Below are 14188 nucleotides of genomic sequence, written 5' to 3' on the forward strand. Positions count from 1 at the left end.
CCCCTTAGAATCCATCGTCTTACAAGAGTGTAGTTATGTCGTCATTCTCGGATGGCACTTTTTGAAAGCTTCTCAGGCAATTATAGATTGTGGTCACTCGAAGATTATGCTACACGAGATGAGATACTGTGGACAGGAAGATGCGTATCTGAGTGTGTGGAGACTATGTGTGCTGGATGAAGTGATCATTCCTGCAGTCAGGGCTAAAAAGATAACTATCACGTGTCATGCCATGCATCAACCCATGGATCTTGTGGTGGAATGTAAGAGAAGTATACCACTGAAGAATAACTTGGTCATCCCAGCCTCTGTCATCTCGTTTAAGAACGGATTCGGTGAATTGTGGATAGTTAACTGTCGCCAAGAACCGTAGATCCTTCCAGTACGAATGTGCGTATCAAACGCTGAGCCATTAATTGAAGAACACCTGAGTGTCATAGAAACCTCCCACGCTGAGTCTGTGGGTGAAATTAGCATTACCACTACAAGATCTTCTAGTTTGACTATCACCAGATCTCTCTAAGGAATGAGCACCTGCAGAACTACACACAGATGCCAGCGGGTATGGGATCGGTGCTGTTCTGGTGCAAATTTCGGATGGAAAAGAGAATGTTATAGCCTATGCTTCTAGCACACTTACGAAAGCTGAGAGAAACTACTCAACTACAGAAAGAGAATGTCTTGCTGTGATCTCGTCCATGTGCAAATTTCGACAGTATCTCTATGGAAGGCCGTTCACCGTTGTTACAGCCCGTCATTCACTTTGTTGGTTGACAGGTCTTAATGATCCAACAGGACGACTCACCAGGTGGGCACTACATCTTCAAGAGTATGACATTACCATAGTGTACAAAAGTGGAAGAAATCACCAAGATGCCGTCTGTCTCTCAAGAAACCCTGTGTAAGCCCATCAAGACTTTGATGATGAAAGTGACTGTCTCACTGCACTCCTGGATCTCTCTGCTGAGCAGAGGATGTGAAAGGACAATTTAAGGTAGTTAATGGATTACTTTGTAAGAAAAACTTTGATCCGTTTGGAAAGAGGTGGCTACCAGTGATTCCTAAACATAGAAATTCGATGACACACCTGAGGCCGGACTTCTAGGATTTATTACGACATACGATAGATTCTGCAAGAGATTTTTTTGGCCAGGTTTATTTAAGAGTGTCCGTCACTATGTGTCACACTGTCAAGAGTGCCAGAGGAGAAAGGCAATTCCTCAGAAACCACCTGGCCGACTCATACCAATTCCACCAGCCGAAACGCCTTTACAGCGTGTTGGTATTGAACTCCTCGGACGATTTCCAATGTCTGCTAGTGGCAATAGATGGATTATTGTTTGCACTGATTATCTGGCACGCTATGCCATTACGAAATCCGTGAAAACAGCTGAAGTGTCCGAGGTAGACAAATTCATTGTGGAAGACAATCTATTAAAACACGGTGCCCCAGGGTCGTTAATTACGGATCGAGGGAAAGCTTTTCAATCGCATGTTGTGTCAAAGATAAACCGTCGGTGCAACATCACTCATCACATGATGACTGCCTGCCATCCGCAAACTAACGGCCTTACTGAACGCATTAATAAGACCTTGGTAGACATGCTATCAATGTTCGTCATTGTTGAGCAGAGTGACTGTGATGAGGTGCTACCTTTCGTGACGTTTGCCTACAACACCGCGAAACAAGACACCAAAGGATTTACGCCATTTTTCCTGGTGCACGGGCTTGAGGCGACTACGATGATGGACACTGTGTTTCCGTTATATCTTGATGATGTGAACAACGACTACATCGACCAGGTGTTAACCAGAGCTAAGGAAGCTCGGCAGTTAGCTCGACTCCGCACGTTGCAGGCTCAAGAAAACGATCACCGAAGGTATGACGCGAGCCACCACCATGTTGTCTACCAGCCTGGTGACTTCGTCTGGATCTTCATTCCTGTTCGGAAGGTTGGTCTCTCTGAAAAACTCCTCAGGTGACACTTTGGACCTTATAAGGTTGTAAACCAGTTGTCTGATGTTACAAAGTTGAAGATTTCGACCCCGACACAAGACGACGAAAGATCAGAGATACGATCCATGTCCTTCGAATGAAGCCCTATAACGATCCTGAAACTCAGGGTAAATTCGAAGCTCCAGCGACAGGCAACAAGCGGAAAGGTGACGAAGGGCGTAGCGGCAAAGAAGTTCGAAGATCACCGCCAGGGAGAACATCAGTCATCAGGAGTCGGAGTATGCAGGATCGGTGATGCGTTCTCAGACTATGAGGACGTAACACCGACACGCTGTTGTCTTAAGGAGGGAGCAATGTCGCAGAAGAAACTTAGTAGCACAGTTAGTGTGGTGTAGTCGTTATGATACTAAACTGTTGCATGTAGGGTCGTGTGTTTAAAACTTACCTGGACTGTACGATTTTAATTTCTATATTCGGTTCGAGTACATTCTAGAAGCATCCTCAAATGCCAAGAATCATTCTACTGGAATGATCTGTAGCTGTATATATACCGTACGTGTTTTGGCCAGAGGCAGGTCGCTCCGCGCTCTTGTATGTGTAAGTGCTGAATAAACCTTTGTTAAGTGAAGTAATCGTCCGTTATTCATCTAATTACACCTTCTTCTAAGTAACTAAATAGTTTCTGCAAAATTGTTTGAGGTGCAAAAGTATTGAAGGAAATTGAAGGAGATCCGAAATGTGAAATAATTTGGGTGAAGGTCACGGTTAAAGCAGGATATCTCTATAGGCCCCGTGGGTCAGCAGTTGTAGTGGCAGAGCACCTGAAGGAAAATTTGGAAATATTTCGAGTAGATTTCCCGGCCATGTTATAGTTCTGGATGGAGATTTTAATTTGCCGGTTATGTACTGGGAGACTCAAACGTTTATAACGGGTGGCAGGGACAAAGAATCCAGTGAAATTTTTTAAAGTGCATTATCTGAAAACTACCTTGAGCAGTTAAACAGAAAACCGACTCGTGGCGATAACATATTAGACCTTCTGGTGACAAACAGACCCGAACTATTTGAAATACTTAACGCAGAACAGGAAATCAGCGATCATAAATCGGTTACCGCATCGATGATTTCAGCCGTAAATAGAAATATTAAAAAAGGAAGGAAGATTTTTCTGTTTAGCAAAAGTGAAAAAAAGCAGATTTCAGAGTAATTGACGGCTCAACACAAAAGTTTTGTGTTGAGCATCAGTTGAAAACCATCGTACAATATGCCTTAGATGAATATGAGCCAAGCAAGATCGTAAGAGAAGGAAAAGAGCCACCGTGGAACAACAACCGGGTTAGAAAATTGCTGCGGAAGCAAAGGGAACTTCACAGCAAACATAAAAATAGCCAAAGCCTTGCAGACAAACAAAAATTACGCGAAGCGAAATGTAGTGTGAGGAGGGCTATGCGAGAGGCGTTCAATGAATTCGAAAGTAAAGTTCTATCTACTGACTTGGCAGAAAATCCTAAGAAATTTTGGTGTTATGTGAAAGCAGTAGGTGGATCAAAACAAAATGTCCAGACACGCTGTGACCAAAATGGTACTGAAACAGAGGATGACAGACTAAAAGCCGAAATACTGTCTTTTTCCAAAGCTGTTTCACAGAGGATGACTGCACTGTAGTTCCTTCTCTAGATTGTCACACAGATGACAAAATGGTAGATATCGAAACAGACGACAGAGCGATAGAGAAACAATTAAAATCGCTCAGAAGAGGAAAGGCCGCTGGACCTGATAGGATACCAGTTCGATTTTACACAGAGTACGCGAAGGAATTTGCCCCCCTTCTTGCAGCGGTGTACCGTAGGTCTCTAGAAGAGCGTAGCGTTCCAAAGGACTGGAAAAGGGCACTGGTCATCCCCGTTTTCAAGAAGGGACGCCGAACAGATGTGCAGAACTATAGACCTATATCTCTAACGTCGATCAGTTGTAGAATTTTATGTTCGAGTATAATGACTTTTCTGGGGACTAGAAATCTACTCTGTAGGAATCAGCATGGATTTCGAAAAAGACGATCGTGTGAAACCCAGCTCGCGCAATTCGTCCACGAGACTCAGAGGGCCATAGACACGGGTTCCCAGGTAGATGCTGTGTTTCTTGACTTCCGCAAGGCGTTCGATACAGTTGGCCACAGTCGTTTAATGAACAGAGTAAGAGTATATGGACTATCACATCAATTGTGTAATTGGATTGGAGAGTTCCTAGATAACAGAACGCAGCATGTCATTCGCAATGGAGAGAAGTCTTCCGAAGTGAGAGTGATTTCAGGTGTGCCGCAGGGGAGTGTCATAGGACCGTTGCTATTCACAATATGCATAAATGACCTTGTGAATAACATCGGAAGTTCACTGAGGCTTTTTGCGGATGATGCTGTAGTATATCGAGAGGTTGTAACAATGGAAAATTGGACTGAAATGCAGGAGGATCTGCAACGAATTGACGCATGGTGCAGGGAATAGCAATTGAATCTCAATGTAGACAAGTGTAATGTGCTGCGAATACATAGAAAGAAAGATCTTTTATCATTTAACTATAATAGAACAGGTCAGCAATTGGAAGCAGTTAATTCCATAGATTATCTGGGAGTACGCATTAGGAGTGATTTAAAATGGAATGATCATATAAAGTTGATCGTCGGTGAAGCAGATGCCAGACTGAGAGTAATTGGAACAATCCTAAGGAAATGCAATCCGAAAACAAAGGAAGTTGGTTACAGTACACTTGTTCACCCACTGCTTAAATATTGCTCAGCAGTGTGGGATCCGTACCAGATAGGGTTGGTGGAGGAGATAGAGAAGATCCAACGGAGAGCAGCGCGCTTCATTACAGGATCATTTTGTAATCGCGAAAGCGTTACTGAGATGATAGATAAACTCCAGTAGAAGACTGCAGGAGAGACGCTCAGTAGCACGGTACGGGCTTTTGTTGAAGTTTCGAGAACATACCTTCACCGAGGAGTCAAGCAGTATATTGCTCCAGTATATTGCTTCCCTCTCGCGAAGAGACCATGAGGATAAAATCAGAGAGATTAGAGCCCACCCAGAGGCATACCGACAATCTTTCTTTCTCCGAACAATACGAGACTGGAATAGAAGGGAGAACCGATAGAGGTACCAAAGTACCCTCCGCCACACACTGTCAGGTGCCTTGCGGAGTATGGATGTAGATGGGTTATAGAGTGCACGCGCTTCGATTCTGTCAGTGCAGAGCGCCGCCAACAGGCGCGTGCAAAGCTATGTGTACGCGTCTCAATGTGGTGTCACCGACAGACACCACACTTGCTAGGTGGTAGCCTTTAAATCGGCCGCGGTCCATTAATATACGTCGGACCCGCGTGTCGCCACTATCACAGGTGATTGCAGACCAAGCGCCGCCACAAGGCACGTCTAGTCTAGAGAGACTCACTAGCACTCGCCCCAGTTGTACAGCCGACTTTGCTATCGATGGTTCACTAGCACTCACTCGCCCCAGTTGTACAGCCGACTTTATTATCGATGGTTCACTGACTACATACGCTCTCATTTGCAGAGACGATAGTTTAGCATAGCCTTCAGCTACGCCATTTGCTACGACCTAGCAAGGCGCCATATTCAGTTACTATGTCTTCTGAACATATAATATTGTGACTCATGTACCGTCAAGAGCGACGTTCATCATTAATGGATGAAAGTTAAGTATGAAACTAATTATGTCCGCTTTCTGAATTCTAATTCCTTGTCATGTTCCAGACCTCACGTCTGTATACTTCTTCCCTCGTCACGCCAGCCAGCGTGAGCTAAAACGCGTGCATTTCGGCCTCCAGTTCTAACACGGTGTTGGCTCTTCTGCCAACACTACACTCAATATTAGTCGAACCAGCGCCACAAGAGCGGCACGCGCGCGTCGCGCTGTTAAGTGCTATGCCAAGTCACACATGCTATACGCGTCTCACTTTGCGCTTAGCCTAAGGTTCTTCGCAAGTTTGCTAGATGGCGCGCATGAGTGCTGGCTAGCAGGTGGGGTGATGATGGCTAACCCGCATGCTGAACTTCTCACACTGTGTACGTTTCGGCGCAGAAATTAGCTAATTAGCTGGCCGGCTTGACTCCGTGAACGTCAGGCCGCGCAACCGGCCGAACTGCAGTCTCTCTCAAACGATTGCAAAGGACCTAATCGTTAAAAAAATTTATTCTCACACATCTTATAGCTTCACTCGTCAGCTTCAGAATAAAGTGGCTGTCATTTTGTTACTGATAATATTTATTGTTGTATTTTAGGATTAAGTAAACTACTGCAAAAATTTCAGAAAGTTTATAGTGAAAAATAGAGGCCACTATGGATTTGCGTTTGTGAGTGTTAGGTCATAAGTTGCTGGGTATGAAATTTAGCTAATATATTGAATATTTCTTTAAACTTTGAAGAACATTGCTATCGATCACCAGTCCTGAGAAAATGTATTGTATGTGAAGCGCTTGGCCCTCCCCCTCCCCCCTCCCCTCCCCCCCCCCCAGGGGAAAGACAGAATGAAATATTGAAATATTGAGAAATAATAGTACACAAAGAGAAGAGTACTTCACCGCATGATTAATATGTCAAAGTTCCATACCCACTGCAATTTTCAAGTGACTACAGACTTTTCAATGAAATGATGTAATATTTAAGTGCCATAGATGCTGGTAAACGAGAATTACTGTGGGTTTTGAGTAATACATTAAGTCATTTTGTTGCCACATTATCGGTGTTTTTCGCCAAAACACAGCTGAGTTAATAAATATTCATCTCACTTTCATTCTAATGCACATGAAATTGCGACAGAATCAGAAAACAGCAACTTCTGTAAAGGCATGCCAACAGTTTGTCAAAATGACCAGTCTCGGTACAAAAATAAACTGTAATTTCTTCACATATATTGTTCCAAACCCACAGTAACTCCCGTTTCACCAGCTATCGGTGGCGCCTAAATATTACACCATTTCATTGATAAAATCTATAGTCACTTGCATATCGCGATAGATTTGAAAGTTTCGCTTATTCATCATATGGCGAAATACTCGGTATCATTTGTCGAAATCTTTTTTCGATGTCTGAAACCGTTTATGAGATGTGGACGAATTTTGGAAACATTTCATCGTGGCTTCTTCGCTGGAGCGCGAATTCGGGACGAAGCGCTTTACATATGATCCATTTTCTCAAGATTGGTCATAGGTAGCAATACCAGTCAAAGTTTAAAGAAGACTTCAATATGCTAGCTACGCATGCAGTAACATATGACCTGGCATTCGGCTAACGCAAATTCACAGCGACCTCTGTTTTTCACTGCAAACTTACTAAATTCTTGCAGTAGTTTACATAATCCTAAATTATCAGCCGGCCGTGATGGCCAATTGGTTCTATGCGCTTCAGTCCGGAAACGCGCGACTGCTGTTGGCGCTGGTTCGAATCCTGCCTCGGGCATGGATGTGTGTGATGTCCTTAGGTTAGTTGGGTTTTAAGTAGTTCTAGGGGACTGTTGACCTCAGACATTAAGTCCCATAGTGCTCAGAGCCATTTGAACTTCAAATATCGCAATAAATATGACCGTTAACGAAGTGACAGGTAGTTCATCATAAAGCTGTCGAATGAAGCTATAAGACGTGCGAGAATCAAATCTTTTTTTCATCGAAATTTTGTTTACAATCGTTTGAGAACGATCGCAGGTTAGCTGGCGGGTGTATGACGTTCTGTTTGGTCTCGAGGGTTCGTTAATCGGCGTAGTCTGAGAGTTCCTGTCCTGTAATTTGTGACGTCAATCGTCAAACAGGACTACTGATTAGCCAGCGCAGGTACCATCCAGGGTAATTGACTAGGAATCAAAAAATAATGGCACCGGACCTATCACGCGAAACAGGAACAGCTCCCTGCGGGACAGCTGGCTAACAGACGACAGATTGTTACGGGACCTGTCGCATGAGTGGACTAGTAAGCTCGCAGCGAATCTTACTCCGGGTGAGTAGGGCTGGCTGCCCGAATGAGAACTGCCTTCCGCCAGTTCTGTAGCCGGTTACACTGTGCGTATCACCTCCGTTCTTCCCCAGGCGGCCGACTTGCTTCGCCGACGACCACGTGGCGTTGTTACCAATAATTGTTCAAATGGCTCTGAGCACTATGGGACTTAACTGCTGAGGTCACCAGTCCCCTAGAACTTAGAACTACTTAAACCTAACTAACCTAAGGACATCACACACATCCATGCCCGAGGCAGGATTCGAACCTGCGACCGTAGCGGTCGCGCGGTTCCGGACTGTAGCGCCTAGAACCGCTCGACCACTCCGGCCGGCACCAATACTTGTGTTGCTGGCGCTAAACCTGTAATGTCCATGGTCTCTGCCATCGATGCTTCTTCGTCCCACGATGATCAAGATATAAGAGTTACACTAAAGATACAGCAAAGCGTGAAAGCGCTTCACTTGATTTCTATCTCTCTCTCCCTCTCTCTCTCTCTCTCTCTCTCTCTCTTTCTAGAACGTAAACATGGCAGTGTTGCCGCTCTGGACGGGACCACACTGTTCATTTGGGGTAAAACGAATCTGCGTCTATCGAGCTGTCAGTGTTGCTCGGCAAACGTTTGTTGTGCTGTAGCGCCGAGCGTACCGGACGTACTTGGCTATCGATTCGGAGCGCGGTGCGACTTTCATTCAAGTGAGACCCAGAGTAATGCGGACGCCGCTTCAGAGAGGCATGGGGTTTTTCGTGCACACCGCTCGCCGCTTGCCGCGGCCGTCTGTGATGTGCCTGTGCGCGGTCCTTTTGCAGCGGCCGGCTCGCCTCCTTTGTTCAGAGTGCAGGCAGCGGGCGGCAGGCGGCGGCAGCACTCTCTCAGATGGGGCCGCGTCTCCCTCCGCAGCTGCCAGCTGTGCTGTGGCAGCCGCGCCACGTCCGGGCCGTTCGCTGCAGGCTCCTTCCTGTCCGTCTGCCACGTCAGCCACAACCGCTGCTCCCTGCAGAGCCTTCCCGCCGGCCTCCCTGCTCCCACCACTCGGACAAATTATTACCTACGACTGAGTTTCAATAAGTTACCACGTGTAAACATAGATGTTCATCCACATTTATACTCCGCAAGCCACCCAACGGTGGCGGAGGGCACCCTACGTGCCACTGTCATTACCTCCCTTTCCTGTTCCAGTCGCGTATGGTTCGCGGGACGAACGACTGCCAGAAAGCCTCCGTGCGCGCTCGAACCTCTCTAATTTTACATTCGTGATCTCCTCGGGAGGTATAAGTAGGGGGAAGCAATATATTCGATACCTCATCCAGAAACGCACCCTCTCGAAACCTGGACAGCGAGCTACACCGCGATGCAGAGCGCCTCTCTTGCAGAGTCTGCCACTTGAGTTTGCTAGACATCTCCGTGACGCTATCACGCTAACCAAATAACCCTGTGAAGAAACGCGCCGCTCTTCTTTGGATCTTCTCTATCTCCTCCGTCAACCCGATCTGGTACGGATCCCACACTGATGAGCAATACTCAAGTATAGGTCGAACGAGTGTTTTGTAAGCCACCTCCTTTGTTGATGGACTACATTTTCTAAGGACTCTCCCAATGAATCTCAAACTGGTACCCGCCTTACCAACAATTAATTTTATATGATCATTCCACTTCAAATCGTTCCGTACGCATACTCCCAGATATTTTACAGAAGTAACTGCTACCAGTGTTTGTTCCGCTATCATATAATCATACAATAAAGGATCCTTCTTTCTATGTATTCGCAATACGTTACATTTGTCTATGTTAAGGGTCAGTTGCCACTCCCTGCACCAAGTGTCTATCCACTGCAGATCTTCCTGCATTTCGCTGCAATTTTCTAATGCTGCAACTTCTCTGTATACTACAGCATCATCCGCGAAAAGCCGCATGGAACTTCCGACGCTATCTGCTAGGTCATTTATATATATTGTGAAAAGCAGTGGTCCCATAGCACTCCCCTGTGGCACGCCAGAGGTTACTTTAACGTCTGTAGACGTCTCTCCATTGAGAACAACATGCTGTGTTCTGTTTGCTAAAAACTCTTCAATCCAGCCACACAGCTGGTCTGATATTCCGTAGGCTCTTACTTTGTTTATCAGCGACAGTGCGGAACTGTATCGAACGCCTTCCGGAAGTCAAGAAAAATAGCATCTACCTGGGAGCCTGTATCTAATATTTTCTGGGTCTCATGAACAAATAAAGCGAGTTGGGTCTCACACGATCGCTATTTCCGGAATCCATGTTGATTCCTACAGAGTAGATTCTGGGTTTCCAGAAACGACATGATACGCGAGCAAAATACATGTTCTATAATTCCACAACAGATCGACGTCAGAGATATAGGTCTATAGTTTTGCGCATCTGCTCGACGACCCTTCTTGAAGACTGGCACTACCTGTGCACTTTTCCAATCATTTGGAACCTTCCGTTCTTCTAGAGACTTGCGGTACACGGCTGTTAGAAGAGGGACAAGTTCTTTTGCGTACTCTGTGTAGAATCGAATTGGTATCCCGTCAGGCCCAATGGACTTTCCTCTATTGAGTGATTCCAGTTGCTTCTCTATTCCTTGGACACTTATTTCGATGTCAGCCATTTTTTCGTTTGTGCGAGGATTTAGGGAAGGAACTGCAGTGTGGTCTTCCTCTGTGAAACAGCTTTGGAAAAAGGTGTTTAGTATTTCAGCTTTACGCGTGTCATCCTCTGTTTCAATGCCATTATCATACCAGAGTGTCTGGATATGCTGTTTAGAGCCACTTACTGATTTAACGTAAGACCAGAACTTCCTAGGATTTTCTGTCAAGTCGTACGCAAGCTAATTAAAGCTCTGTATAGGAAAAATAGGGTCATCTTTTTACCCTCCGCTTGCCGAAGTCTGCAGTTCGTGATTGGCTGGTTCGCATCACGCAACGTTTCCGGCTACAATCGCACCACAAAGTATCGGCACACGTGCGTATTTATCGTTGATGGTTGCAAACGCCGCACCTTCCGGTACACAGCACGTGTACGTGCTACGTCGCATACCAGACATTACATTTCTGCCCACAGTGCCTACCATTAACAAAAAAAAAATGCAGTGTTAAGGGCAAACATGTATCTCCTCTGCACACAAAAAATTTCGCACAGAGCGTGGCTTCTCGGTATATTGCTGGGTTTTCAGGTATCGGAACGCCATCGGCTGACACAATAGACACTGCGTGTTGTTGACGGCCGAGTCGCTAGTATATTGCTGTATTGCGCTTTAGTGGTCAGCATGGGGCCGAAGAAGAAGGAACATTCAGTGGCGTTGCGTCAGAGAGTGGTATTGCTCCATTCACAAGGGAGAAGCTATCGACAAATCGGAGCAGAGGTGTCTGTTAGCTACACCATAGTACGAGCCATCATTCATAGCCGGCCGGTGTGGCCGAGCGGTTCTAGGCGCTTCAGTCTGGAACCGCGCAACCGCTACGGTCGCAGGTTCGAATCCTGCCTCGGGCATGGTTGTGTGTGATGTCCTTAGGTCAGTTAGGTTTAAGTAGTTCTAAGTTCTAGGGAACTGATGACCTCAGATGTTGAGTCCCACAGTGCTCAGAGCCATTTGAACCATCATTCATAAATATAAAGAGACTGGAACAACAGTGCATAAGTATCGTTCTGGACGTATAAAAGTGCTTACAACCCGAGAGCGTCGCCATATCATCGCACTTGTTCGAAAGGAACCTGCTACAAATGCAGCGGCTATAGCTGAGGTTGTTCAGACACCGTCCAACAAGACCGTTAGTGTTCAAACTATACGAAATGTGTTGAACGAGGCTGACTTGCATGGACTTTCTCCCAGGAAAAAGCCATACATATCGGAAATTAACCGGCAGAAACGCCCGGAGTTTGCCAAGGACTACATCAGCAAGACGATGGAGTTTTGGAACACTGTGATATTTAGCGAAGAATCGCAGTGTGTTCAGATTTGATGGAAGAAAGAAAGTTTGGCGCAAGCCGAATACGCACCTCGACATCAAACACATGCATCCCACAGTCAAACACGGTGGGGGCCGTATCATGGTCTGGGGCTGTATGGCGGCCTCCGGCGTTGGGAATCTAACTGTAATCCACGCTATAATGGATCATATGAGATACATCGACGTGTTGTGAGGTAATTTACACGCTAGTGCACAGACATTGGGCCTTACTGGGGTTTTTCATTTCCAGCAAGACAACGACCCAAAACATACCGCCATGAAAACCCGGGCTTGGTTATTGTACAATGCCCCCAGAAGGGTTCTAACACCATCTCAGAGACCTGATTTGAACCCCATTGCGAACCTGTAGGCTCATCTTGACACACAAGTCAGAAAAAGGCGTCCGTCCGGTAAAAACGACTTGGAGAAAGTGCTCCTGGTGAAATGGTCGAAAATTACCCCTGATATCACCCGGAATTTAATACAAAGCATTCCTAGGCGTTTACGTGCTGTTATAGATGCTAAAGGGATGCACACTAGATATTAGAAGGTGAACATCAATGAAGAAAACGAACACACTGTCCGATTCACACGCGTGTGCCAATACTTTTTTGGATGCAGAAGAGCGATGTTTATTTTCATAACACTGTATGTTACTTTACGGACAGGTGATTTGGACACATTTGTAACCTATGTAATGTAAGGTGGCATGTGTCTGGGTTCTGTTCTGAAATATATGTTTCGTTTAACCTACAACCACTAAAATGTGACTGTGCCAATACTTTTTGGTGCGTCTGTATATTCGGCTCTCGTGTTATGATAGGAAGTGCTTTGAATTTTCGAAAGAAGTGATAGCACAGTGTTGTGCGTTCGGTTGCACTTTTTGAGGTCAGGAGAAAGGCAAATTCTATAGGTTTCCTGCAACAGAGAGATGTAGCAACAAGAATTTTTATTCATACAGAAATATGTGGCACGAAGGAGTTTTATTCGTTAATCTACATCGTCCTCTTTTGAGCTACCAGCCTTCTGACTGGTTTGATGCGACTCGCCACGAATTGTTCTTCCGTGCCACCCTTTTCCTCTCAGAGTAGCACTTGCAAGCTACGTCCTCAATTATTTGCTGGATGTGTTCCAATCTCTGTCTTCCTCTACCGTTTTTACCCTCTACAACTCCCTATAGCACCATGTAAGCTATTCCCTGATTTCTTAAATGCTTCAATTCTCTTCCATGCCGGTTTCCCCATAGTCCATGTCTCGCTAGCATACAATGCTGTATGGTAGTGAAACGTACATTCTCAGATATTTCTTCCTCAAATTATGGCCTATGTTTGATACGAGTAGAGTTCTCTTGACCAGGAACGCCCATTTCACCTGCGCTGGTCTCCATTCTATATCCTCCTCGCTCGGTCCATCATGGAGTATTTTGCTGCCTAGGAAGCAGAATTCCTTATCTTTTTCACTGTTTCCATATCTGTACTTTCATTCTTCTTCTTTCGTCTTTCCAATCCATAACCTGTACTGATTAGGCTGTTCATTGTATTCAGCAGCCGGCCGCAGTGGCCGAGCGGTTCTAGGCGTTACAGTCTGGAACCGCGTGACCGCTACTGTCGCAGGTTCGAATCCTGCCTCGGGCATGGATGTGTGTGATGTCTTTAGGTTGGTTAGGTTTAAGTAGTTCTAAGTTCTAGGGGACTAATGACCTCAGAAGCTAAGTCCAATAGTGCTCAGAGCCATTCGAACCATTTGTATTCAGCACATTTCGGAATTCTTCTCCATTTTCACCGAGGGTAGCAATTCATCAGCGAATTCATTAATATCCTTTCGTCTTGAATTTTAATCCCACATTACAATGTTTCTTTTATTTCCGTGATTACTTCTTCGGTGTATACAGGGTGTTTCCATAAGAGCATACAAAAATTTAACAGGCTGTAGAGGACGCTCCGCTGAACAATTTGAGGTAGGGAACCTGGGGTTGGAGAAGCAGCTTAAGGACATAATAACAATAAAATCATGTTACTGTGTACGTTTTTATTTACGTTAGTTACAGTCTCCAAAATGTACTAAAACTGGCAGTTGTCAGCCTGAATGCAAGCATAACATAGCCAACCAAAATTATGACACATCCTGAAAAGTATCTCTGGCATGTTTCGAATCACATGTCAGGCAGCTACAATTGTGGCAACTAATTCCATCTCCATATCCACTGAGATCTCAGACGCAACTGACTGATATCCCAATAGTAAATAATCCAGGGGATTCAGTTCAGGTGAC

The 14188-nt window shown here is 45.3% G+C and overlaps 1 protein-coding gene across 1 annotated transcript in view; it reads right to left on the bottom strand.

The window, feature by feature from the left end:
* Positions 1–8648: 8648 nt before the first annotated feature.
* The window catches only part of LOC124591106 (trichohyalin-like), a 60386-nt gene continuing 54846 nt past the window's right edge, over positions 8649–14188 (bottom strand). Inside the window, exon 2 of the mRNA XM_047131711.1 lies at positions 8649–8980. Within this exon, the coding sequence (XP_046987667.1) occupies positions 8649–8980 (332 nt within the window). The remainder of the gene's footprint in view (positions 8981–14188) is intronic.

This window comes from Schistocerca americana, chromosome 1 (genome assembly GCF_021461395.2).
Source record: "Schistocerca americana isolate TAMUIC-IGC-003095 chromosome 1, iqSchAmer2.1, whole genome shotgun sequence".
NCBI lineage: Eukaryota > Metazoa > Arthropoda > Insecta > Orthoptera > Acrididae > Schistocerca > Schistocerca americana.